General features: G+C 45.9%; 3 protein-coding genes across 15 annotated transcripts in view; 1 reads left to right on the plus strand and 2 right to left on the minus strand.

Annotated features, from left to right (window-relative positions):
* The window catches only part of LOC135370872 (stalled ribosome sensor GCN1-like), a 31,177-nt gene extending 19,105 nt beyond the window's left edge, over window positions 1-12,072 (minus strand). Inside the window, exons 1-18 of the mRNA XM_064604759.1 lie at window positions 11,988-12,072; window positions 11,758-11,857; window positions 11,277-11,472; window positions 8,765-8,855; window positions 8,604-8,705; window positions 7,508-7,636; window positions 6,587-6,655; window positions 6,245-6,353; window positions 5,802-5,876; window positions 5,523-5,651; window positions 5,280-5,426; window positions 4,528-4,695; window positions 3,635-3,787; window positions 3,233-3,325; window positions 1,938-2,010; window positions 1,463-1,631; window positions 1,040-1,163; window positions 560-723 (exon numbers count right to left, since the gene is read on the minus strand). Of these exons, the coding sequence (XP_064460829.1) occupies window positions 560-723; window positions 1,040-1,163; window positions 1,463-1,631; window positions 1,938-2,010; window positions 3,233-3,325; window positions 3,635-3,787; window positions 4,528-4,695; window positions 5,280-5,426; window positions 5,523-5,651; window positions 5,802-5,876; window positions 6,245-6,353; window positions 6,587-6,655; window positions 7,508-7,636; window positions 8,604-8,705; window positions 8,765-8,855; window positions 11,277-11,472; window positions 11,758-11,857; window positions 11,988-12,002 (2,106 nt within the window). The 5' untranslated portion in view covers window positions 12,003-12,072. The remainder of the gene's footprint in view (window positions 1-559; window positions 724-1,039; window positions 1,164-1,462; window positions 1,632-1,937; window positions 2,011-3,232; window positions 3,326-3,634; window positions 3,788-4,527; window positions 4,696-5,279; window positions 5,427-5,522; window positions 5,652-5,801; window positions 5,877-6,244; window positions 6,354-6,586; window positions 6,656-7,507; window positions 7,637-8,603; window positions 8,706-8,764; window positions 8,856-11,276; window positions 11,473-11,757; window positions 11,858-11,987) is intronic.
* Window positions 12,073-12,093: 21 nt separating this feature from the next.
* On the plus strand, window positions 12,094-19,685 carry LOC135370875 (uncharacterized). 11 transcript variants are annotated; one of them, XM_064604770.1, is made up of 13 exons: window positions 12,102-12,508; window positions 12,570-12,719; window positions 12,780-12,794; window positions 12,859-12,916; window positions 12,974-13,018; window positions 13,080-13,145; window positions 13,899-13,934; window positions 13,991-14,044; window positions 14,104-14,133; window positions 14,190-14,210; window positions 14,274-15,161; window positions 15,225-15,522; window positions 15,632-15,675. In XM_064604770.1, exons 1-11 carry the CDS (start codon window positions 12,422-12,424, stop codon window positions 14,351-14,353), a joined length of 642 nt encoding a protein of 213 aa, XP_064460840.1. In that variant the 5' UTR covers window positions 12,102-12,421; the 3' UTR covers window positions 14,354-15,161; window positions 15,225-15,522; window positions 15,632-15,675. The 11 variants fall into 11 exon arrangements, with proteins under 11 accessions (XP_064460842.1, XP_064460840.1, XP_064460839.1 ...); XM_064604769.1 differs by having other exon boundaries at window positions 15,225-15,724; XM_064604771.1 differs by having other exon boundaries at window positions 12,425-12,508; window positions 12,875-12,916; window positions 15,225-15,724.
* On the minus strand, window positions 19,395-24,370 carry LOC135370878 (3 beta-hydroxysteroid dehydrogenase type 7-like). 3 transcript variants are annotated; one of them, XM_064604773.1, is made up of 6 exons: window positions 24,004-24,370; window positions 23,237-23,323; window positions 23,026-23,171; window positions 22,008-22,172; window positions 20,931-21,292; window positions 19,395-20,191 (listed from the first exon to the last, which is right to left on the minus strand). In XM_064604773.1, the coding sequence occupies exons 1-6, from the start codon at window positions 24,063-24,065 to the stop codon at window positions 19,778-19,780; spliced, it is 1,236 nt and encodes a 411-aa protein (XP_064460843.1). In that variant the 5' UTR covers window positions 24,066-24,370; the 3' UTR covers window positions 19,395-19,777. The 3 variants fall into 3 exon arrangements, with proteins under 3 accessions (XP_064460843.1, XP_064460845.1, XP_064460844.1); XM_064604775.1 differs by lacking the exon at window positions 24,004-24,370 and adding an exon at window positions 23,903-23,997; XM_064604774.1 differs by lacking the exon at window positions 24,004-24,370 and adding an exon at window positions 23,836-23,996.
* Window positions 24,371-25,857: the final 1,487 nt, after the last annotated feature.

The following is a 25,857-nucleotide window of genomic DNA, read 5'->3' on the forward strand; positions in this document are numbered from 1 at the left end:
ATATAGCATACTGGAAGTTTTTCCACTCAAATTCGCATGAATTTGGAGCACACGATTTTTTACCCAATTTTTACCCCCAAATTTTGAAGAAAATATTTCCCAAAAACTTCAGGTTCTAAATATGTTCAGTTTCCAGCTTCACTGCTGTGAGAACTGACAGCTATGTTTAAAAAAAAGTAAGAAAGAAAGGTCGGAGCACTTAGTACATATCCCCTGCGTGGTGGCAAAATGGGTAGAATTCCCAGTTTTACCAATTTGGTAGACTACTGTGACAGTTGAAATTACTCTGCAAGTTATTTTGCGCACGCTTTAATGCGTATCGAGAAAACATCATCATCAAGAAAGCAGCATGCTCCAAAAAGGAATACAGATGATGCAAATTACTCTGACAGTTTACGGTACATCAGTTGATGGCGCCAAATTTATGTCTCTCATTATACATGCACTATTTACATGTGCTAGCTTTTAATATCCTTGCATAGCAATCTTGAACTGGAAGTTCCACAGGAACCCTATGTGAACTACTGTGCATCACATTCCAGCTGCCTAGCATACTTACGGGTGGAAGGACCTTGTCCTCGAAACGACCGTTGGACTGGTCTTGGGATCGATCATGATGAGGCTTCAACAGGGTAAGCAAAAGCCTCTCATCTGACACCAAGACATGGGGGTCAAGCTTCAGCTGGTGTAAAATACGTAGCCACAACCTCGGCTGTCCGCAACCTACAATATAGTACGGAAAAAATTCCGCTTGACAGCGTACATGACAGCCTCTAACCTTATCAGATACACTAGAAGGTGTTGAGTTGCAAGAGGAAAAAGAGGAGCAGAAATGAGGAGAGAGAGAGAGAGAGAGAGAGAATAAAAAACAGAAATCTGGTTGGTTGTACTGCCTTTTTCAATGGCACTGTACACTTTCACTGCCCTTTCAATTTATGATGACTGCCACTACTATATGGTGGATTACATGTCCTACGAGGAGGCAGTTCATGGTTAAGTGGTTGATGGTGTTTTAGGTACGGAGTTACGTGAAGCTTACTGAGCAATGGAAGGTGAGCAGGCAGCAAGGATGCCAGGGCCAGTTCTTGCGAATCTCGTGCATCCAGGTTGGCACCGGAGCACAGTGCCATCAATGCACCTCCGACCACTGCTTGCAGAGACTCCTGCGGCATCACAAACACAGACAGATACACAGCACCGTAAAACAGCTAAATTGCATCAAGCATCAGCATAGGATCAAAGAGATGCTACAGTGGGTTTGCATCCACAAAGAATGCTCAACTAATACAGGCACGGGAGAATGCTATGCACTGTGCATTCAGCACAGCCACCCAGTACCACCCAAAATATCGTCAGATTTTACAGCCCCAGGAAGAAAACCCAAAAATACGAGGGTCAATTTACATACTTTTTTACGTACTTCACTAATTTCTTACGAGCAACGCTGAATTTGTGACGGTACCTGAGGTCGCTGGAGGTGCTGGACAAAGCCTGGGAACTGATTCAGAAGGTAGCACGCCAGGCTCGTACCACTCAGTACCGAGACCATCTTGCGTACAGTAGCCTGAGCAGCTTGACGCACGGTCAGCAACTCATGGCACAGGGGTCGCAGAAATGGGAGCACAAACGGCCTGCACATAAGACGCACCATACGGTGTAACAAAATGTAAAGTGCACACTAAAGAGCTCTTATAGCCCTGTCACACGGGCAGTCTTCAATGATCATTGAAACCAATCGTCATTGAAAATGCGTGTAGTGACACCCAGCGTGCAACGTGTCAACTTCTCAAAGAGTATTGGATTCAGTGTTCCCTGACAGGTTGACACGTTACACGCTAGGTGGCGTTACACGCATTTTCAATGACAATTGGTTTCAATGATCATTGAAGACTGCCCATGTGACAGGGCTAGTAGCTAGTTAGAAGGTTATGTCTTACTGAAGGTTGGCAAAGCAGGTGTCAGGATGATCCAATAACATACGACTAGCCAGCTGGAGAACGAGTGACTGAGCTGCAAGGAAAATAATTGAATGGGATTGATGTAATTGAAATAATTGTAGTGTTTCACAAAATCTACAGGAATGCCCTTTCTTTCCAGTGCAATAGGCACCAACACAGGTTTCAGGAACATGCGGTCACATGGGACTGTTTCAAAAGGTCGTTCTCAGACTGCAGCATTTGCTACTCCAAAATCTTGCCACCACTAAATTCTGCAAATTCGTAAATTACAGCTTACAGTCACCGATGCACTGCAATTGACAAAACCAGCATTGCGTCGGCTCGTGCTGGAAAATGATTCAGAGACATACTTGTAACCTGCGCGATCAGCTGCGGCGATAAAGTTTGGGATTCCAGTACTGTTCCTAAAAGTATAAATTCTTTGTCTAAAGTTTTGCGTGCCCTTAAAATTTGTGAAAATTATGGGGTTCGTGAATGTTAATGGTTTTCTCAGATGTGAGCTTGGTCCAGAGATATTTGTCCAATCTTTCAGTATATATGCTGAGTTGCACACATGCAGAATGATAGTCTTGATGGAGCTTCAGTGAGCCATTAATTACTCCCCGCTGTTTACATCAATTACTCCATTTGTATAGAATGCGACTTGGAGTCTGAGATTACACCACACTCAACACACTTTGAATCATTCCCTGAGGGTGCCATTGCACTATTGCAACCAATGGTGCTTCCATTCCTAATTAACTAATAACCTACCCTTAATTAATTGTAGCATGTGTAAACTTTTTTTTTTTCCTATCATGTTTTGTGTGGACTAACTCACTCCATATTTTATGTCCCACTGGGTTGTGGGAAATCTCATGAGCCTAATGTTTCTTCCATGCACAAGAAATGTAGCTTGTTCCACTAATTTAAGGTGTGGCTGTGTTTGTTTGTTTGTTTGTTTGTGTGGCTTTGCGGCATCTGACAAAATTTCTAATAGTGCTTAAAAGAAAACTTGGGCCAACACAAGACAAATATGAATTCCAACCTAGCACTGCGTATAAATGAATGTAGGAATTCTCATCCCGTTCGGGGAGAGACATTGTTTAGGGAAGTACATTCCATTCAGGCATCCGAACATTGCACTATCAAGGCACTAGAGAGGATTCACCCTTTTTTAAACTGCCTCTTTGTCTAAGGATAATTTGGTTATGTTGTATCCCCTTTTGCTTTCTGTATTTTTGTGACACATGAAACGCTTTCCCTTTCGTATAAAGAAATGTTCAGCAACATACCATCCTCAGGAGCTGCCTGCAGGAACTTGTCAGAGAAGTAGGGCTGTTTCTGCGGATCCAGCAACTGCTGTACCATGCTCTTCAGCTGATTTTCTGTTTAAAAAAATGGGAGACATCAGAAGATCGGAGATGTCCATTTGTGGGTAGGCTTTCGCCTGAGCAACAGCTACGGAAGGGCAATACTGTCAGGCCCGAGGCTAAAAAATTCGGTTTTATGTCACGAGCTGGAAAATAGCATAAAATCATGCAACACTGAGCGGAAAAGCAGATTTTCTGGTGGAAAATAACGAGCATAACACACTTCAGATGGACACAAGGTTCTGAGTAGTTGCGCTGGAAGCACTTCATGCTGCAATGCTGTTGCTCAGGGAACTATGTGAACATGATCGGCCCTAGCATTACCCGATGGTAGCACTGCTGCATGAAGACGGAACACCAGGCAGGCAGTCGCCAAGGCCTCGCAGACCACCGGCACCTGGGCTGGTTGGGCCAAACCGCGCTCGATGATCTTCAACAAGGCAGGAACAAGGGGTTCAGCCTTAACCAGGGGGGCCCCTGTAAACATAATGAGCCATCATGTTAAAACAAACATCATTTAGGGAGAGCAATCTTGAGCACTGTCACAATAACTGTTATGGTGGTACAGGTGACCCATCGTAGGTTATGCACCCAGACTCAGCGTTTTGGGTTCATAATTTTTCAACATATGCTACGACAGTTTGTTTTTGTGCAGGGGAGGGGGTGAAGTTTGGAGAAACCATGTGACGAAGTGCCCGTCCAATCACAAGGCAGCACAACGGGAGTATCTGTAGACTCCCATTGGTCCACAGAAGAAACCACGTGTGCCTCACCTTGACCAATGAGGTTGGTCCACTAACAACAGGGGAGAGAGGGAAGCTGGGGAGCCGCACAGACAGCTCACCTACTTGCGTAGTGTATTCTAGGGCTGCATTGAGAATCACTCGGAAGAAGAATTCTCGGACAAAAGCAGGTGTAAGCCCCAAAATTCAATACATTATTTGCCTGTTTAGGTAAGGCCCGCTTACAGGTTTCTGTTGTCACTATAAAGAACGAAAAAATTTCAAGGTAACCAAATCTTTCTTATATTCTGAAGCTACATAAAGTAAGCACTACAGCAACTTTGCAGCTGCTCTTCCTACTTTTTCTTGCATAACCGACACACGTTTCGACTCTTGCAATCATTTTAGGTGGAAGTAGGAATAGGTGTCAGGGCGTTGAAAACTCTGAAAAATCTTCAGCATTACCTAGAAGCGCGTAGGAAGTTTAGTACCCACCATGATGGAATGTCACCAACATGCACTGCAGGTAGGCATAGCGCACAGCAGACGACTTGTGGGTAAGACCTGCTTGGAAGCACTCCACCAAGCCTTGAGGAAGGTCCTGGCTGAGGCCGCACCATCGAGACAGCACGCGCAAAGACTGAACCAACGTTCCCTCGTGCACTGCGAGAGCGTAAGAGAGGCACACTTATTTTTCCCTTTTTAAAGCAGCACTGAGGTAACCCCAAAATATTATTTTTTCGTTTTTCAGTGGGAGACTACAAATTTAAAGGAGCAGGGAAGTGACATTTGAAACCCTTTCTCCTTCAGCAAGCTGTCCATCAGGAGTGATCATGCAGAATAATTTTCCAGTGCAGTGTATCGGCGCTGCACAATCAACTTTACAAAAACACTTGGACAAAAACTGCTTTCGCAGCAGGCCTTGGCTCTCCCCATCCAAAGCTACACAAAGTAGCCGGTGCCGTTGGCCAAAGCCAAAGCCGTTGGCGGCTCCTCATAATTCTCTCCTCAGTTTACGCACTCAGGGTCGATTCACATGATGCAACTTTAGCGGCACGCAACTACGTTGCATCGCAGAACATGCTGCAGCCAAAGAACAAAATAATTATGGGGGCCACCACGCTGTTCCTTAAAAATACAAATCAAACTCTTTTTTTTTTTTTTTGCTTCCTAAACACATTACCCTGGGTCCTCATACTCATCTCCGCAAACAAGAAAGCATTTATACATCGCTGAAACCAACAGACCTTCACTACGCAGCACCGGCAGCAGACGCTCCAACACTAAAGAACAAAGATCCGCAGCTGCACCTGGCACTGTATGGGAACTTAGCTCTCCGAGACCAGACAGCAGATTTTGTCGCTGAGAAGTGGTTGACAGCTTTGCTTCAGGCGCTGGAAGGGTTGCACGTTTTACGGTTGGAACAAGGCAGGGGTTAGTGTGTTTAAGGATGCCAGCAACAATGACATGAGAATGAAAGGAAAATGCACCATGAAGCAGGTCAGCAAACTGGCAAATGAGGGTTTCGATGACCTCCCGGGTCCCACACTGCCGAGCCAGATTCCCCAAGGCGGCCACAGCTTCTGATCTGCATTCTTCATTCAAGCCCGTCACGTGCGCTGTTGGAGAACAGTTCCCAAAATGTAAACGTCCACGATACACTACTCGAATTAGCGCACATACAGAGGAACTGAAGGAATTACAGACCTTCACTCTCTCTTCACTTGCTCTTGAAAAGCAAGGGAGAGAGAAAAAAAAAACACACTCACGTGCCAGGCTTTTTCCGATATCAACGGCATAGCGACTGAGTTCTAGCGTAACTCCCTGGAGAATGCACGACACACCTGTTCAGGAGAAGCAGAATGGGGAGGACTCAACAGAGGGAACACTGCAGGACATAGTGCCAAGCAACACAAAACAACGTCCTCCACAACACGTCCTCATTTTACTGGGCAACGTAATAAGGCAAGACTTAAGCACCTCCGTTTCACCTTACGTTAACTGTTACCACTTCGAGCCTACTGCCACAGTTTTCCACAGAACAAGTGCATTTCAGACCAGAATGCACAACATTTTACATGGGTCTGTCAGTGCCTCAGGCAACTGAAGTAGCTCAACGATGAGAAGTACAACGTATGAGAGCACCGTGATCACTGAGGGGAGCTCGATCCAGCAGCCTGACGGACTTGCTATAGATACAAGACTAACTTACTTCCCATTTGATGCTCCGGATTGCGTAGGAGGGCCTTCTGCATAGCCGGTAACAAGAGCTGCCCAAAGTCGTCATGGCTGGCATGCCGAAGCAAAGCTCGGCATGCCTCCTGCAACGGGAACGTAGTATCATGACGGCATCACGACCCTCATGAAAGAATATCTTGTTGCTTGAAGCTTTGGGTTATTCAACCACCACCAATGCAGAACGAACTTAGCACAAAAAAGAGTGAAGAACACTATTTGTATCATGCAACTATAGAAACGAAGCTTGCATTCACTTTTCCTGCACCAAACATACGTACGCACGTATGTAGTACATGATAATTCATAAAGTGCATACCAGTACTTGAGGCGGTGGTCTTGCCTTGCTTCCAAGCACCTGTACTTTAAATAGCTCCAGAAAGCGGCCCTATACAAACAGGACAGAAAGCTAGAGCAATGTATTATACTGATAATGTGTGCCACAACATATAACGGGTGAGTCACCAAACAAATCTACTGTTAAAACAGGGATAAAAGAACTGGCTATAGTTCAAAAGCATATTGAAGAGCAAAACTGTTCCGACGCATAATTAGATGGAGACAAAACTAGATTTGAAGAGGAATTTATGCAAAATTGGGTTGCTCAGACTGATAATCATGCACCAGTTGGGGTTAGAGCACTGCACGGGCCAAATTCTTAGGCCCGGTCCTGGCCTTTCTTCGACTGACCCACCCGGGACCAGCCCGACAGCTTCATACCAGACCCGGGCCCGGCCCGAGCCCGAAGAATTTCTAGGTTTCCTGGCCCAGACCTGGCCAGAGCCCGAGAAATTTATGGGCTACCTTGCCCAGCCCAGTGTCGCGGGCTGTAAAAATTGACAACGGCTAACCAACAGTACGGTAACACAGGCTCGAGCCCGACCTAGGCCCAACAATGTACGTGCCTGGACACGGCCCGGGCCCATAACTGTCAGACACGAGCCCGGCCCAGGACCGCAAAAAGAAGGCTCTACCCAGCCCCTCGGGTAAGCCAGAGCCCGTGCAGTGCTCTAGTTGGGGGTACTTTTGAAAACGTTTGTTATCGTACTGATGCAGCACAAGTTTTGCAAGCAGACACGCAGATAGCCACAGGAAATGCAATTGTGTGGCACGGAAAATTCACGACAGCAAATAGCTGCGACCAAATAGCGAATAGCTGCTGAAGGTAGTAAAGGTCACTCCTGTGCCAGCTGCGATGGCACAGACTGGCAAGAGATAGAATGCCATAAATGTCACAAACCTTATGAGCATCCACAACTTGTGTGAGGCGCCGTTCATCGAGATGAGTTACCAGGGCACACCACAGTTGCAGCACAGCCCAAGATGGTTCGAGGGATACCAACGCACTCACATAGTCCGATACAGGCACCTGCGTTGTACAACAAAAATGTTTGAATGACGCCACTTAAGGTCTGCTAATGATACCTGCTAACACAGTTCCCACAGTTTGCTGTCTCCATAGACTCCTTAAGTAGCTTCGTAGCCAACCGTGGCTAACTGTGTCTGCAGACCTTCACGTGTCCCTCTCCCCCCCCACTTCGGGATTTTCTACGGTGCATTGGGTTGTGCAAATAAATTTTGAGAAATTTGTCATGTCATCTTCGTGTTCTGTCTCTCTCAGTGTTTTGGCCAGTTTAATCGTTCTGCACTCGCTAGTCTACACCTTCCCATTTTGCTGGTCAATAGACCTACAGGGCTAGTCTAAAAAAACGTCACACATTTTGATCACATTGTAAAAATAGAAGACGGGGTTTGGCCCGCCCCAAACTTTGCAGACTGATTGCCTGAAGCCTGAAATTTTATTGGGATTTTTTGTAAGCGCTATGGTCACGTAGAAAGAGAATTAAAAATCAAGCAAAATCTCATCCCGTGCATTTTCAATGGCCTATCCCACAAAAACACTGCCATTTCTTCTTGTGTCTCTTTCACATTCACATCACTTCACAAAGACGGCACTGCCTACAACGATGCGAAATGCCCATTCTGACGCTATGCACCAAGCCCCTTGTTCCAATCTTGTTCTGCATACTGGCGCCACCTATGTGCGGCGAAACCAAAATAGAGTGCACCGCAGAGAAAAAGGCGGCTTTTGAGTGAGATGGGCCACAGAAAATGCACAGTGTGAGATTTTGCTTGCTTTTTAATTTTTTTCTCTATGGGAGAATAATGCTCATAAAAAAATTCCAACAAAACTCCAGACGAACGGGCATCAGACTGCAAAGTTTGGGATTGGGGTTGGATAAACCTAGTCTTTTATTTTATGATGCCATCGAAATGTGTAATGTTTGCTAGACTGACCCGTAGAAAATTGTGAAGCACGTATACTGCTAACTCACTTTTTCGCTCCAGAATTGTCGGAGGCACTGAGCAGCCTTGCGCCGGAGAGTCACATTGCCCGACGCCCAGACACATAGGACGAGGCAAGCTTGGGTGTCAACCTATAAGTGTTTCATCGTGTAAAGTGGGATATTTGCTGGCAACACTTTTCTGAAGTTACCAAAGCTTTGAGTAGAGATTCATCTAGCATGGGTCTGTCCAGAACACATGACCACTCAAGAGCTGTCAGGCACACACTGCTGAGGTTCCTCCTGAAATTTGAAATCAAAGATTACACTCCCACAACGCTACGGGTCACTTCGAGTGGAGCTCCAGTACCTTCCATATGCAGTTATAAAAATGATAAAAGAAAGCGGAGGTTTCTTTGTCTAATTACAAGATACTAAATGGTTGAAGTGAATAAGAAAGAAGGTGCTGTCTCTCAATTCGAGATTTTTTGTGATACTTCGACTGCGTTTTGCGCTGTAACATGCATTTCATTCTTACGCACAGATGAGACTTCACTTTTCACAGAGAGAGCTGACTATCATGAAGACTAACAGCAGATTATTCGATGGTATGAGCCGCAATGACTTCACCAGCTAACTAGAATCACTTCAGATAATGCAAAATTGCTGCAAAGAGCAGCTGGTTCCCTGTATCTTATACAGCTGCCCATTGACTTTCACGGGTATGGCTCACGAGTTTCTTTATTCGCGAGTTTGTGCCTCATTCCAACCCCTTGTCTAGTGCTTCTAAAATTGGACTCCTTAAATCAGCGATGAGCGGCAAAGGATCCTTACGGCTGCACGTCTTCACTTTAAATCCGTTTTGAGTCTGTGTGCCCTGACGGTGTGGGAGAACCATGATTATGGTGAGGTGTAGCATAAGTTAAGTTGGCCCCATCTGGGTTTTGTTACGACTTTTCGAGAAGAAAGAGCTGGATTGGATTGGCCCTTGCTGCAGCCGATGTCTGCTCTCAAAATCGGCTTCATGTTAGTGATGAATTTCAACTTTCGCTGGTGACGACCACCCTTAACCCTAGCAAAAGTCAAGGACCAACTGTCAAGCACTACGATTCTAGTGCGCACATTTTACATCCAAAATACGTGTGGTTCTCTGGCATGTGGGATGAGCGAGCAAGTGCAACAACGTTGGCTGCCATGCTCACCAGCGTGCTCTGACTGCGGTAGGCACGCTTCACACCAGAATTGAGTATGCTCTACCCTTGACGTAACGTGACAGCACTCAGTTGCGCTGGTTCATGATGTAGTAAACGCAGAAGCAAAAGACAGGTAGCATAACATAGATAGCACGCCGCTCGGCTCCGCGCCTTCGGACATCACGGGTCTTTAGTAGTCATGCCGCAAAAGAACGAAGCGTGTTTTAAGCGGAAGATGACTGTGTGCGCGGAAAACAAGAAGTGAGTGCTGTTGCATGCTTTTTGGTGTCCCAGAGACGCATGAGCGTGACCCACGCAGTAAGATTGGCGCCGAGTTAGTTTCTGCATTTTCCGGAGTTGTGTACAGCTCGAAGCAGAGTTAACTGGAACGCCGCTTCGACCAGCGGAGCAAGGGGGGAGCCACCCTGGCGGCGTCTAGTAGAAGTAAAGGGCGAGGAGGTTTTGACATTTCAATTGTAGTAGGAGGGGTGTTCGCTGTGGTGTGCCGAAGAGTGCGCCATCAGGTTGGGGTTATCAACGCTGGGATCGTTTGTTTTGGGCGACCCTGTCTGAGGGATTGCGAAGAATCGATGACATCCCGATGGCGCGCACCGGGTTAGCACGTGCGAACAAGTCGACTCTCACCTCTCCAAAACTTCCAAAATTAAAATTAAGGTGAAGTGATCCAGACGAGGAAAATTTTCAGAAAAAGGATTGATGTGGGACAAAAAAAAATCAAAATGCGATTTACGAAAGGCGGGAGAAGCAAATTTGGGGAGCGTGCATGCAGTTGATGTAGGGACGAACCTCTGCTGACGGAAATTGAAGTGAGGACAGAGGTCATGGTGAATTTGTCTAGCTCTGATCATCATTCACTACACGAAATATAGAAAACCTTCACGGTGACTCCCTGCACTGTGTGCCAGCATGCACACAAATATTTGTGTGTACTAAGTGGCTGTTCTCCCGAGAAACTCCCGAGAAACGCGAGATGCTACACCATGTTTTATTATCATTTAAAAACTCATTGCGATGGTTTCGCGATTACTATCGGTAATCGTTAAAGAGAAGAGTTGTTATTCATTTCATTCGATCACACAATGAGCGTTTCGGATGACACGTGCCCATGCGCCAACCTGTTTCAAGGCACGTGCCATGACATCGATTCTCCGCATTATCTCGGACACAATCGCCCGCCCAAAACACAAACAGGCGCAGCGTTGATAACGCCAGCTTGATTGGGCACTGTTCGGCACACCACAGCGAACACCCCTCCGACTGGAATGGAAATGTCGAAACGCCCTCTCCCTTTATTTCTGCTAAAGGCCGCCAGGGTGGCTCCCCTCTTGCTCTACCGGTCGAAGCGGTGTTCCAGTTAACTCTGCTTCGAGCTGTACGGCTGCGAGTTTACATTTACTGGCGTGTACAGCAGCTCTTCCAAGAGAGCACTGCCATGTTCTCCCCCCCTGAGAACTCAACGTAAAGTGACAGCGTTGCTCCATGAGGTATTATTGATGCCTCGGATACTTACGTGATGACGAGGCCACCGTGAACACGAGTCACTTCAGTCAGTGCGTCCACAAGCTGACGAGCTGCAGGTGTCTGTTGGTGCACCAGGGATGCCAGGAAACGGTGCACTAGTCTCCTGGAAGGGCGACCCTGGTACCGATGGAGAGATACTCGCACCACAGCTTGGCATAAGCCACGCACCACGGGCCCTGGCAACTCTGTCACGAAATGTCACTTTGTGTAAATCCATACGCTAAGAATCAAATGTGATTACTTGTCTTAAGGGGATGCTATACTGTACTGAAAAGCTAGTTTGATACTGTCAAGCTACATAGCCTCTTCCAAGAGGAACTCAAATGTGTGCTGGCTAGAGAATTCAATGTCCTTAGGCGATATCATCCTAGTTCACTTTGAAGCACCACTGGGTTCGTGATTAGCACGATTGGTGTATTGAAACGCTTCATAATGTGAAGGCGGCAAAGTTCTAACGCGCATTTACCCACCATTTTTTATTGCTTCTTCTAACTGAGCGAAGAGATCTTTTCGACACGCAAGCTTCGACGCTTGTATCTTCACAGGCAGGTCTTTGAAAACAGATAAGACCTACGATGAAACAATATCTTATAAACATGGAGCAGTTTTTTCTACGTCATGCTGATAATTTAATCGCTTTATTATGTTAGTCACTTCACGACAGTTCGCGAAAAGCGGTAAAAGTGAAAGCGTTTCTCACTTCAGCTCCTGCCATAACTTTGCAGTCCGGCGTGGAAAGGTGGAAAGAAACCGACAAGTCTTGATCACAATGTCAATGAGGCTGTCGACGTCTTTCTGGTGTTTCTGTGTGAGAGCACACTGCTAGCCTAACGTGCAGACTACGTGACTGTTCACTTAACAAATTCTCATATCCGTATAAAGAAAAGGGGGCAAGAGAGAGTGAGTCAAAAGGAAGAATAAGCTAGTCCATAGAAAACGAAACTAAAATCTCGCTACGATGATGTCATATGATCTCTATGTACCACCATGGAGACTGTACAAATCTACAAATACGTCAAATACTTTTACCATACTTCAGCCACTTTTGACACATGCCGTAATGGAAGAAAGAGATTGAATACGGGGGCCAAGTAGTTGTTGGCTTGTGTATATGAAATTAACTGTTCCTATCGAATGTCTTCCGAGGACGACGAAGACGAAGAACTCCCCGCGGAGAAGAAGTCGTACCGGTTTGTGCAGCGCAGTCGAAATCAATGGCAGGTGATGGATTGCATGTCGTGGCTTCCTTGAGGCCTTTGGTTCTTAGGCTTTGTGGTTACAGAAGCGGAAGAAGCACACGAGGAAGAAGCACACGAAGAAGCAGCACACGAAGAAGCACACGAGGAAGAACACGAGGAAGACACTTCCGGGTCTTCTAGCTCAGAGGATGCAGCTGATGAAGGTGATGCAGGTGATAAGGAGGCCGCACCAGGTTAGTTGCATTACGGTACACCTCTGTTGGACTACTCAAGAGTTTCGTGTGAACTTACAGTTGACGAGAAAGCTGGTGAGTACAATCTGGGCCACAGGAATGGCAACGAGACTGTAAGCACTTGGGTCATTTCTTCAAGTCTTTCCCCTACACAGAGGCGGTGCTGCGTCTGCTGATAGAGGCATTAAACAGTAAAGGTGAGGTGCGTCAAAGGGCTCTAAAAAAAATATTACAATGCATACGTTGCGCTCGAGGCATTGACTGGTGGTCACTTTGGAACAATCCTGAGGCCGCACTACGTAAGTGAAGACACAACCAGCGGCAAGTGTGTCGGAAGTGCCATGAAGTGACAATTTGCAGAAGCTGTCAAGGAAGAGGGCAGCTCATCCTCGAGCGACTCTGCCGCTGATGAGGACGCGGGCTCCGGTGAGAATGCATTGTCCTTAGGATAGCTAGCGGAGGCTTTGCACGGTGCCACACTAGAATATGCCAAGTGCATAATTAAGTTTATATTAAGCTTTAAGGGAGCACTGAGGTGACCCCAAAATTTTTTTCGCTTTTCGGTGCAGAGAGTTCTCCAACGAATAAAATGAGTTCCTGCGAAAGAACGACGAGCGTAGGTGACCTACGGAGCGAGTGCGAGGGCTCTCCTCCGTGCACCTTTCAAAATCCTTCTCCTCGTGAAAGGAGCGCATTGCAGAACGAGATGACGCCGTGACATATGCTATAACGCACCGCGGAGCAAAAATATTTTGTATGGTGACTCCTGGTGGGCAGTGTGACAGACGAGGCGCCATTTCAAGCGATAAATGTCACCTCATTGCTCCTTTAATAATTATTATTTTTTATTTTATATAATGTATTTTATTTCCATTGTTGTTGTCACTACCATCATATTTTTATCAATTATTGTATTCATTAACTAATTAATTATTGGTGATACTTCCGTGGCTGATGCCTTTCGTTGCAGAGACCGTCGGTACACTGAACAAATCAACCAATTTGAACGAATTGCATTACTGAATTTCAAATTAAGTCCACAGTTCTGTTACAAAGATTTTTCTCCAGAAGTGAAGTTGCATCACTTTCAGTCTCCCATGTCAGACTGTAGACTGGCTCTCTCTATGAATGTGTGAGTGAATGAGGATGACGACTGAGCAAGACTAATTACAACTGCAGGTGAAAGCAGTGCTGCGGTTGCTTCTCCTGCGCCTGGTGGGTAAGAGCGTGGTAAATTCTGGAGAGGTTGCATTTGCTGCTTTCCTTCCCAGCTCCAGGCATTGAAGGTGATGCTACAGTTCCTGGAGCCCCGCAGCCAAAGAAAGGTATTACCCCTTGATTTTCGAGAAACGGCACACCGTACTTTACACATTTCTTTCTGCAGGAAAAGGAGAGCTGGTGTTGGGAAGTGCCGGTAAGAATGGAATTGCTTCCCGTTCTCAAGATAACCATTTCTGTCATATTTTTCAGAAAACCCGTACGCCGAACTTGGCAAGTAAAATGGCCGAGACCAGATCGTATTTGTGTCTTACTGCCGAAATCTCTTGTGTACAGGAGAACAAGAAGCAGGTACTATTCACGTGGGCGGTTCCGTCCTCAACTCGGCTCAGTGCCAAGCAGAGAAAACAGATTAGTGCTCTACCCTCAGTTTCCTCACATCCACATGGTTCCCACTGATCGTTGAAACCCCTGGCCTTCTTGAAAATCCTTGGTACAAAAAATCCTCGATTTTGTATCTTTTTCTTATTCTCACGGAGGTGAAGTGCAGAGTGAAAGAATAGTTTTGAAACCACAGGTATTCGCATTCATTGCAATAGGAATCAGCAGGCGGAAGCCAGTAGTGCAAGAAATGAACGGCGCCCCATCGTTGTATTCATGAACGTTCCCTTCTATCCTATCATCTTTAGCATTCAGGAGTTGTCAATCACTATTGTGCAGTCCCCATGCATAATTCTCTCGTGTGATACCTATAGGTGTTGAAGATGTTGAAGATACTTGTAGATGCTGAAGCCCTTGTCATATACTGTATCTTACACCCCAGCCAAAACGATGACTAAGCCATAAATGGCTCTTGAAAGACCATCGAATTTTTGTTCTAAAATTCAGTGGGAACCATGCGTCCACCAATACGATACAATACATTACATAAGGTGAAGAGCCTTTGTTAGGCACATGCTGTGTAGGTGACAGTGATGTGCACTTCTTTTGACTCCCACCAGAAACATGGTAAGTGTCTTGCAACTACATGCACACCATTTTTTGTTTATTTATACAGATAGGAGTCACATCTTGTTGATCCGTGTTTTCCTGTATTGCATAGGACACAGGGCAATGCTGTGGTGTCAACAAGCTTCAATATGTGCCTCAACACCTTGTTCGGATTGTGCATCCTACCTGCAGTGCTGATCGCCATGGCATTTTTTTTCATAAGCTGGAACAGCAGTAAGTGATCAGCGAGCTTGACGAAATTCAGCTTCACAAAGGTCTTCGCAACTTTATTTTCAGAATTTACCTACTTTTCTGAGCTAACCCAAGGTACGTCCTCATGCTGTCGCCTCTAGAAATATTAAAGGGACACTAACGTGCAAAAATTTCAAAGGTGACGTTACCCTGAAAACAATACAAAAGGAACAAGATTGATTTGCTGAGCTTTTTCTCGATTTGAGCGTGAAAGAAACCGTGATTTGGAGAAACGTTTGCGCTGTAGTGCCCCTTTAATGGAAACAACCTTTTTTAAACTTTGCTGAAGACCCTGGTGAGACCGACGCAGATTCGCGCAGAAGTGACCACCGCATCGGGACAGGTACGTTGGCCACACGAATTGCGTCAACCGCACATACAGAAACCACGCACCTGAGATGTGTGCAGAATTCATCCACAAGCGTGCGAATACTTCACCTTTGTTTCAGTAGAAAACACATCATCCAGCACTGGAGGAGGCCAAATTCTACGCGATGCTGTTAGCGGAAGAAGTGTAGCCCTCGCGGTGGAATGGGCAACATCGGTGGGAGGCGACGTACCCCGGAAATCGGTGGCGGTGGGCTTCTACAACGGGTCTGCGTACCTAGCAGGTCGGACATTGCACGAACAAGAGCCTTGTCTGGTTGTACAGGAGCCCAGACCACTGTGCTTTTTCTTGGGACGTCAGACGTCCTTTCAACCTGCACTTCGCTTTCAATACCTGGTTGAGACGGACGGCCACATTTTCACTTGGGAAGACCCTGCACAAGGGAGGGCACTGCATGCTTCCTTAAGTGATATCACCTTTGGCAGATCTACAGCAGCGCACATGTAGGTGTCCACAATATTGCGTGACAGTTCCTGAAGGTAGTGCGTTCATATCACATATCACAAAGTAAAAAAATATAGTCTTCCATGCATCTTCAAAATTGCATTCCTATCTATATAGTTGTGTTGTGTTCAACCTGAGAACAATGCTGTTGGCACTGCCTTTTTACTCTAGGGTGTTTCTGTTTAGCTGCAAGAAATTTTCATAAAAAGGGGGCGTTGCCTTAGAACGCTCTTACTTTTGTCATGGGATTACTCGACGGGGCTGGTACTAGGAAACCGTAGTTTTTCTCAATTTGCGGACCAATTAACCGAGATGTTTTAAATTTTATTATTGAGTTCAGGGAGCACATTGCAATTGCGATATTAAAGGCTATCTCCACGTGATCCGCTAGAACGACTAGTGAAGCACAAAAGTAATCGCAGCCCGCGCCACAGACCTGACTATTTCAGCTCTGCCGTTTGCTGCAAGACTGCTAGTGATTGGGAAAAGAGCGACAGTTACGTCGATATCTCTGCCCTCAATTAACGTCACAGAAGAACGTCATACGCGATTATGCGCGACTGTATATTTCACGCAGAATATGTTATGGAAAGAAACATGGTCGATAGCATTTGTTTAAGTCCCACATATGCCTGGCAAGTGTCACTTGATAGTTTATGAAGAATTTCATTAAGAAATTTATGAAGAATTAGTTTTATTCAGGACGACCATTGTACCCCCTTTACAGAGGTTGGATGCATCCTTATGGCTATATATTTGATTGCTCGCAGGTTCCTAAGGGGTGGCCTGGTACATAAATCTGTGCTCTACACTTTCGAAGGCTCACAAGTGGGCTTGCCCCACGAGCTCTTATCCAAGGTGTCAGAGGCATATCCGCACGAGCGTTGGCGAGGTACGCATCGAGGTATGTCTCTTCGTGACGGAGTTCGTGCTGGCAGGTTCGCTTTCGTTGGCAGAGCTGTTCTCCCGTGAGTATGATATATACATCATCTACACCCCACGGACTCGGTGACAGGCATAACTACAAGGTAAGCTTTACAATATATGCAGTTTTCTTGTGGGCTAGTATGCCGGAATATTTCTTGCCCACAAAGGCTGGCCCAAATTTGCTATATAGATATTTCTAGAAGTACGCTGAAAAATGAAACCCTTCTCTCTCTCTTTGGATTCCCTGGCTGTGACTTATTTCAACCCATTCACTTTCACTCTTTCCTTTCTTTCCCTTTCCATTCACTTCCACCTTTTCTCACTTGCAGATGCACCTACTCTGTAGGGGCAGATGGCTTGTGCCGTGTGCTGTGGACGTGTGGAGCTGCGTGATGCTTGACCCAGTTGATCGGAACCCCCGTGCTTTGTACAGTTTCGAGTACCTCGCCCGTTCCAGGGGCACAACCTATGACTGGCAGTCGTACTACCTGAGTGCCGCGCCTCCCCACAACGCCGTGGTTGCAGGTAGATCACCCGATGGATCGCCCCTCTGGATCGGACGAAGCCTTGCAAGCAATGGTACACTAGCTGTGGGTTACATCCGTGATGACGGGCCAGCTCACTTCCTGGCGGTTGACGTGGAACGCAGAGTGTGCGTGTTCATCACAGACGACATCCAGGTATATTTTTGGCTGCGGAGTATTTTTAGGGACATTCCGCTTTCGGGTTTTTTGAAATTTGGGGGCAAAAAATCGGGTTTTATTTCGGGAGCCGTAAAATAGGGCTAAATCGGGTGGAAAATAAAAGAAAAATAACTTATCGTATTTTGGATTGATAGAATATGCGGGACAGCCGTGCTGAGTGTCCAATGCGTTCTCCAGTGCACGGATTGGTGGCTGAATTGGCACTTTGCCAAGTTCATTTTCGGGTTTTACCCCAAGTGGTGATGATGCAAATTGGGGGTAAAAACAGGTTCCACCGGGTTTTACCCGAAAACACAAGGCCCAAGTATTTTGGCTTTGGGGTATATAATTGGGTACAGTGAGGCCCCTCAGCGTTGGGTACACTGGATGCACTGAATGCGGCGCTCAACTAATGGAGATAGCCAACAGAAGAATCAGTGTACCACGGATGATATCTGTGTATTCGCATGAGCGACAGTCCTCAGAATACTGCAGCGGAAGAACCTCATAGCTTCCTGCAGTCATGTCATTGAGAGCACTCAACGTCATGTCTTTTCATGCGCCGTTCACTGTGGGGAACATCCAGCGGCACAGCTGCAAGATATTCCAAAGCAGACGACAGGAAAAGATGCAGATCGTCTGCTTGGTGCGCACTACGCCACTCCAGATCTTCCAGCTCTGTACAAGCGCTCGACGTAGCACGCAGCGGAACTTCCCCATGAGTGTTTTTTTGCCTTTTCTTCTACTAGATTATTCAATGGGGATGTTGCTTGTGTGAATACACAGTGTAGGTGGTGGCGCAACAAAATTTTGTTCTACAATAGTTGTTCTACAATCAAACTGTCCAACTTAACGGGGGTTATGTTGCATGATTGCGCGTGGCACCCGTAGCTTCTGTAACGGTGAATAACCAGAGATCATTAAAATGCCATGCCTGAATTCCACATCCTAGTCGACACCAATTTTGTACCTGCCAGCACGACCGTACAGAGGTTCAGACATACTTAGGGGCAAAACACTCAACTGTTGATTCAAGCTTGTGCTTGTCTGTGGCACCCAGCTGGCAGCACTGCTGCTGGCAAAACTGCTGGCTGGTATAAGACTAATATAGGCAATGTGACCATAGGTCCTATATTCCACAATGTTCCAGAAACTACTGCTCTGCATAAGAGTATGCCCTGTACATCACATCTCATGCTCAAAATGCATGGGCAGCAATACTCAGAAAATCACTCTGTCTTTCACGTTATTTCATTAGAAAACAAAACAAAACAAAAAAACAAGGAAATCAGCGAACATGATAAATTAGTTGTCCATCCCCGTGTGAGGTAATATGGTTCAAGAGGACGCCGTGTCGCAAAAGTGCAATCGTTGGCATACCACGAGAGGTGCAGGTCCATGTCCTGATGCTCAAACACAATGGCCTCTTGATGAACTAGCCCAATTATAATAGTGAGAGACAGATATAAACCTCATCATCATCACAATAAAGCTCGCTTTTCGAATAAACCTAACACCTGGTGGAGATGAGGGGCATCGATCCACGTACCTCTGAACACCCCCGTACACCCCGTATCACACCTCGTACCTGTACCGTACGCATCATTCCTATTGCTTGTTGTCATATCGACGGAAAATAATGTCAAAATCTGCTGGCAGCTGAACTTCACTGCGCAATTCCCTTAGTGTCACTCGAAATCGGCAGTGCGCTAGAGAACAGGATCGTAGAGTACTACGAAGATTTATTTTCTGCCTTACTCACGCCCACAATAATAACAGTTATTCCATTTTATTCCCGTAAAGCCTTCAGTCCACAACCAATAGACATTGTGATACGTAGATATCAGAGTATACAAAAATAGAGCATTCTCTGTTTTCGTGTCATAGAGGAACGTTATACAACCTACTTGCAGGTGCTGGTAAAGGCACCACAAGGACCCGTGGTACGTAGTGCAAAGCCCCCGTCGAAGGGCGCCAACGTACATTGGAATTCCACACCACTGCGACCAAGTCCATGAATGCCTTATTGTGAATGCAGAACCTGACTAAAGAGCTGCAACAGGGCACCGACAGGGTGGTTGCAAGTTGCACCAATACCGTACACCTATTAGGAATGTGAGGGTACACAAGTAGCTCCGTAACACTCGAGCATCTGGTCAGAACTTGAGAGATTTATAGTAATCGAGGGAGCGGCTGACTGCGTCGTCTGGTGATATGGAAGGGTAGTAGCCAAGACGCAGTGTCGCCTTCGTACGATTAAAAAAGAGGGAGGTGCAGATGTAGGTGACCGAGGAAGCCGGAGGTGGGGCGCAGGAAGAGTGCCAGACTGGGCGCAACATGCGTAGCGCAAGGGCCCACAACCACAGGAGTAACACTGCCAACAGGTAAGGGATTGTGTAGTCCGAGAGACGACAGCCCTGGCATTCCACAAACGGGCGCAAGAACTCGTAAATGTCTTCGAGAGGTGTGTCGTCTGTTACGAAAAACACTTCACCTGCTACAGAATCGTCTGTGGCTAGCCGGTTTTTTGCTTGCAGATGTGCTTGTGCTGCATTACCCACGTAGGTTACCTGCAAGTAAAGTGACCTGGTGAGAAAAGCTGCAACTAATATTAGTGCAGATATAACCCAGTCTAGTCTCGCATAATTTAAATCAAACTAGCATATTTCGTGCTTGCAAAACTGTGTCCCTGCTCAAGCTGCATTTGTTACTACTAGCATTTACAGTGCACAACACTACTAAGCAAGCACCCTGTAAAACATTTCTCCTGGTGCACACTTGCTAGTAGCTCAGCTGCAGTCAACTTGCAGGCATTAGCCCAGCAACATTTAGAAGCAAGGAAAGAAACCAACAAGTTGAATAGTTTTTTAGTAAACCACTTTGCAACGTCCCGGTGCGATACGGTACGATAATCCAAAACGACTGATGCTGTTGAGGTTTTGGTACGCTGTGGAAGGAGGCAGTACAGTTAATTAACGTCTTGGTACTCTCGAATGGCAAATCCAGAACCCTGAATCTGTATAATGTTACGCTGTTGAGGAGTTCCGTTATTGCAATCCATTTCAATCACCTTGAGCACCATAATAATGCTATGGGAGTCCGCAGTCAGCCCAGCCCCACAACCCGTGCGATGTCTCCGATAACATGGTACGCGCTATTCCTCCAGGAGATCCGTGCCAGCGATATGCTAGCGAAGCTCCGATAGCCTCGTGCATATGCTGTGAGACCAATGCCATAGTAGGTACCGTATTGGAAATGCAAAAACAATCGACTAAAAAACACGGGGCTGCTACTAATTCTGTCACTCACCTGGAAACGTTCGTCGACACTGCGGACCTTGGACAGGCAATTATTGGATGCCTTGGCATGTCGCAGGAACTCCACCACAAAGTGTGTGTCCTGCTCTCCAAACATCGCTGTCGGGCGCAATACCAGCGTCCTAAACTTGGTCGCTCCGTCGGCGAGCACCCGGTGATTGGCCTGCAGTACCAGCTGCTCGGCGCGATGTTTGGTTTCCGCGTAAGGCCCCATGAGAAAGTGCTTCGGGGTGAAGGTCGTGTTCTCAGCCCCGAAGAAGATATGGTTGCTGCTCACCACCACATCTACCGTGCTGGTGAACACCAAGTACGGAACGTTCTGTTTGATGCATGCATCTATCACATTGCGTGTGCCTGAAAGAAAAATTTACGCTGTCAGAAGCACATCACCAGGGTATTGCACGGATCAGTGTCCCTGAAAACTCTGAAAAACCCTGAAAACTAACTTGCCAAAGTGCAAATTCAGCCACAAATGCGGTCACTGGAGGACACTATGGATTCTACATTCAGTACTTCTGTTTTGCACCTCGTGCTCATCATTGTAAATGCGAGGGGCGCTCTTTTTAATTTTCTCCCCCAAAATATGCTTTTCCAGCTAATATCGCCCGATTTTACCCCCCCCAAGTTTCATATACGAATGTAGCGTACATAACGCCAATGCTCAAGAGCACAGGTGTGAGCAAATTTTGTAACTACGGTAACCATGTATCAATAAGCAAACCCGCCTCTTCTGGTATAACCTTTACAACTACCTATTTGCCCCCGGTGGTCCTCTACGCAAAAAAAATCACTCGAAAAAGCATCAAGCATGAGACGACCTATTTGTCAATCCTGTGCACCTTGTTGGTTTTTCAAATGTGTCGAAACTTGTTCAATGACTTCCTTCCCCACAGTATCGTCATTTCAAATCAGTAAACCCCTCCGGACATTTCTTGAGTGCCCTTCACATTTGTATTAAAGTACTACGATAAATGATGTTGTCACAATATCATGTTCGTTCAATGCGAGGACCTCCTTTCCTGGAACTTTTTTCTCCATGGAAACAAAAATGTATGACCAAGTTGCTAACCTTCCACATTGACGGCTTCGAGAGCCTCAACATCCGGAAAAAGACCGACGTCCACCCGGGCAGCTGCATGAATAACGCAGTCCACCCCAGCAAATGCTTCCTGTAAGGCTCTGGCATTGCACAGGTCCCCGGTGATTTCCTTAGTCGGTTTGTCTGTCTTGTGCCCTGTAAATAAGCAACCAGTAAACTAACCAAATATACCATAGAGACAGCAAAGTGAACATCAATTTTAGCATGTGGTGGTAGTTTAGCATGTAGTTTTTTGTTTTGTTTTTCAGAATTGGAATTTTGTGAAACATTGGCGATATGACGGCAACATATCGGCGTTAGAAGCACCAGTTTAGCACCAGTTTAGCACCAACATAGCACACTTTGGCATTTGTCGTTCCCGACTCACTCTCAAACTTGTAAATATGAGTTGGAATGCTCACAAAAGAATAGGATAGTTCATAACAGGCAGTGTCAGCAGCAAAAAAAGCACGGGCAAAAATACAGACAAATGCTATTGTACGTGTTTATTGTCTCTATTATTTTTTTTGCCAACATCAACAGCTATGGTTCAGAATTACAACATTGTCCATGTCTTTACCATAGCCCATTTTCTTACTCTCATATCACCGAGGAAGGGTTTCTAAGGAAGCACTGCCAATTCGCAGCGTCCAGCCGAAAACCTCAGACTCTCAGCAGTTCAGTCCAGATTAGCGCTGTGGTAGGCCCACGGAGAACACTCACCACAAAATTTAGATCGTGCAAAGTTCCACAAACGTGCTTAGCTTGTTAATTAAGACCACGAATTTAACCAGTGCCTCACAGAAATGGCGACAACCTTCTCTGGCTGCCACACCACTGTCTGGCAGGCACTGGTTGTGTGTATTGCTACAAATTTGCTACACGCCAGGTTTGCTTATGTGCACACAATCTTTCAAAGTAATAAGGTACGTGTGAACAAAGTGCTGTATAGGCCTACGTACATAGGTATAGATATACAATATGTATGCACTGGAAAAGCTATGCTCACCTAGCTTGTTTTCATAGGGAACGATGTCAAAGAGGCGAATTTCACGCACTGTCTGGTCCTCCTCCTGCAGAAGCTTCACTATGTGTTGTCCAAGAAAGCCACTCGAGCCAGTAACTAAAACCACTTCAGCTTTCCGTTGCTCATTTCTGTAACCAATGGCTGTGTGAGTTTTTTTTTTAAATACTGAAAACAACGAAGCATGCTTCCTTACCCTACTGGAGCTCCCCATGGCGAGACTACATCCAATTCGGGGCTCTCATTTCCATTAGTGCTGCTACGTTCTGCGTCAAACGACATCCTGTAAGAAATATTCTGTTTGTGCTTGTGTTTGACATATGGCATGGTTATAGAAAGCAAATGCTATATTTTACTTTTCCTTCTTTTACGATAATCTAAAGCAGCAAAGAAAAAAAAAACAACTTTTCCCAGTCTTACGACAGATGTGACATGATATTTCGCACTCGCACATCTGTTACTATATATGTGTGTAATATTTGCGCCGCACTCAGTTTCCTCGTCGCCACTGATGTGCTGATAAAAGAAACGAAGGTCGCCAGAAAAACAAAACAAACGTGGCATTTCTGTATTTCATGGCTAGACTATTTCCTCTGTCCCGGATAATTTTTTTATTCTTTCCTGTTCCTGCGAGTACTCGCTCGTATGCACGACGTTTTATTCAATGGAGGTCGTGCTTGCGATGCCAACCCGTGAGAATTATAATTTCGAACAAAACCTACGATAATTTGCGTGGTATTCAGATCCAGCGCTGTCAAATGGGGAGGTGCTTAATATTAAACGCCACACACTCACTTGACAGGTGCTTGTATTGACGTTTCTTATCCTTGAGTTAAGACCGGGAAAAAACCTTCGAACTCACGTATCAAGCCACGTGCAACAGCTAGCGTACGGCCCGCTTCAAGAAGTTATACGTTTAAAAATGCAGTATCATAAGGAGGAAAAGTTGTGCATGCACATCACCTGCAGGCGTTTCCTCCTTGTCTGTCTGCTGATCTTGTCACACTCGACGCACTCTCTGCCATTTCCCGCTTTCACCTCTCCACTCCACGTCTTTTGCTCTTTAGCCGGTAAGGTGAGAAGCATGAGCACATACAGGGTTTCTGTCCCCGGCAAAGTTATACTACACGGAGAGCACGCTGTCGTTTACGGCAAGGTAAGCGAAACAGCTTCTGTATTAGGGCATAGCTTCACACAAGCATATTTTGTGTGTGCAAAGGTTGTCGTAGCAGACATCCGTTCACGGAAATGTTTGTAGCTCTCGGCACTTTCCTTGTTGGTTGGGTTCTGGGCCGTCTGGAAAAGGCAAGCTTTGCTGTGTGCTTCCGCAACACACTGCATTTTGTTTGCAGTGCGAAACATAGGAAAGACAAATGCACGTCGAGGAAACCGGGAGTGCTGATAAAAGATATTGGCACTATCGTCCTATCGTCATCGACAGCCAAAGCGCGCTGAATTCGAATTTGAAGTGAGATCATTTACTGTGGATATCATTAACGAATGAATAAATAAATAAATGTTTCCTGCCTGTGGCCACAGCTGCTTTGTAGTTGTAGCCTCAGGACGAGAGCCGCCGATATTTCGAACAGTGACTGTTCTCTTTTTCTTTCAACATCTCAAGACAACATGGACGAGGAAACATGGCATATGCCACATCCTCATGTTTCCCAGCTTTTTACATTTATAAACTAAGGAAATTTTTACAAAAATCCTCCTATTGATCCTTACCAGCACAGTCTTGCATGTCACTGGCATCAACAGCATCTACACTAGGCCCTATGCTTGCATATAGGCTCAGATGGCTACAGAAGCTCATAACGTTTAATAATGTCACACAATAATTCGTGAAAGCAGTAGCTTGGGCACTTACAGCAAGGGGTCGGCTTCTTTCCGACATTTCCGTTTCTAAAATTAAACCTCTCTAGCCAGGATAACAAAGCCACTCCCCTTAATGCAGGACAGTATAACTCTGGTATATTGTGTACGCCATGTTGTAGAATTTGATATTTGCTGCCACAGAATAAAAGCGTTAGATACGCTGTCTATGCAGGCGGCAGTAGCTGTGAGCGTGGGCCTTCGTACTGTGGTAACGCTCAGCCCTCATGAATCTGGAGTGGTTTTAGAGCTGCCTGATTTTAAGTGGGAGGCAAAATGGAACCATGATCAATTCTCGTACCTGACCAACATCACATTTGCAGGTGAGCTGGACAAAAGTATCTCATCCCTTGCATGCACAAGAGCAGTGTGTGCATCCTAGAAATAACATATGCTACGTGCCACGATTCCATTCGAGCAGGAGAGCCACTTTTGCTGTCGGACACACTTGTGCCGCATCTTTCTTCGCTCCTTGAAGTGGATGCTGCCAATGTTTCCAAAAAGCAGGCCGCCACTGCATTTCTTTTCCTCTATGTTGGAACAGCATTACAGCATGGTTCTGGGCAAGTGCCTTTTACATGAGTTGGATGCCTTTAAAGGGGGCAATGATGAGCGACAATAATTTTTCCTTGTAGAATGAAAGGTGCTGTTACCTTGACAACAACACAAATGGAACGGGAGTCATTGGTTGCGTCGTTTGTGATTTATGAGTGAAAGAAACTGCTTTCCACTTTCCCTCTCCTCCTCAAAAAGGTAGACAATGCTTTTGCAGTCCTCCCGCACCATCAGGCATCTTGAAAACGTACATTGCACTTTCTTTCTTTTGCTCATAAATCACGAATGGCACAGCGAATGAATCTCATTCCTTTTGCGTTGGTGTCAAGGCAACGCACTCCACGAGGAAAAATGTTTGCTCTTTAGTATCCCTTTATACGCTTGCAA

The sequence above is a fragment of the Ornithodoros turicata genome, chromosome 10 (assembly GCF_037126465.1).
Source record: "Ornithodoros turicata isolate Travis chromosome 10, ASM3712646v1, whole genome shotgun sequence".
Classification (NCBI taxonomy): Eukaryota; Metazoa; Arthropoda; class Arachnida; order Ixodida; family Argasidae; genus Ornithodoros; species Ornithodoros turicata.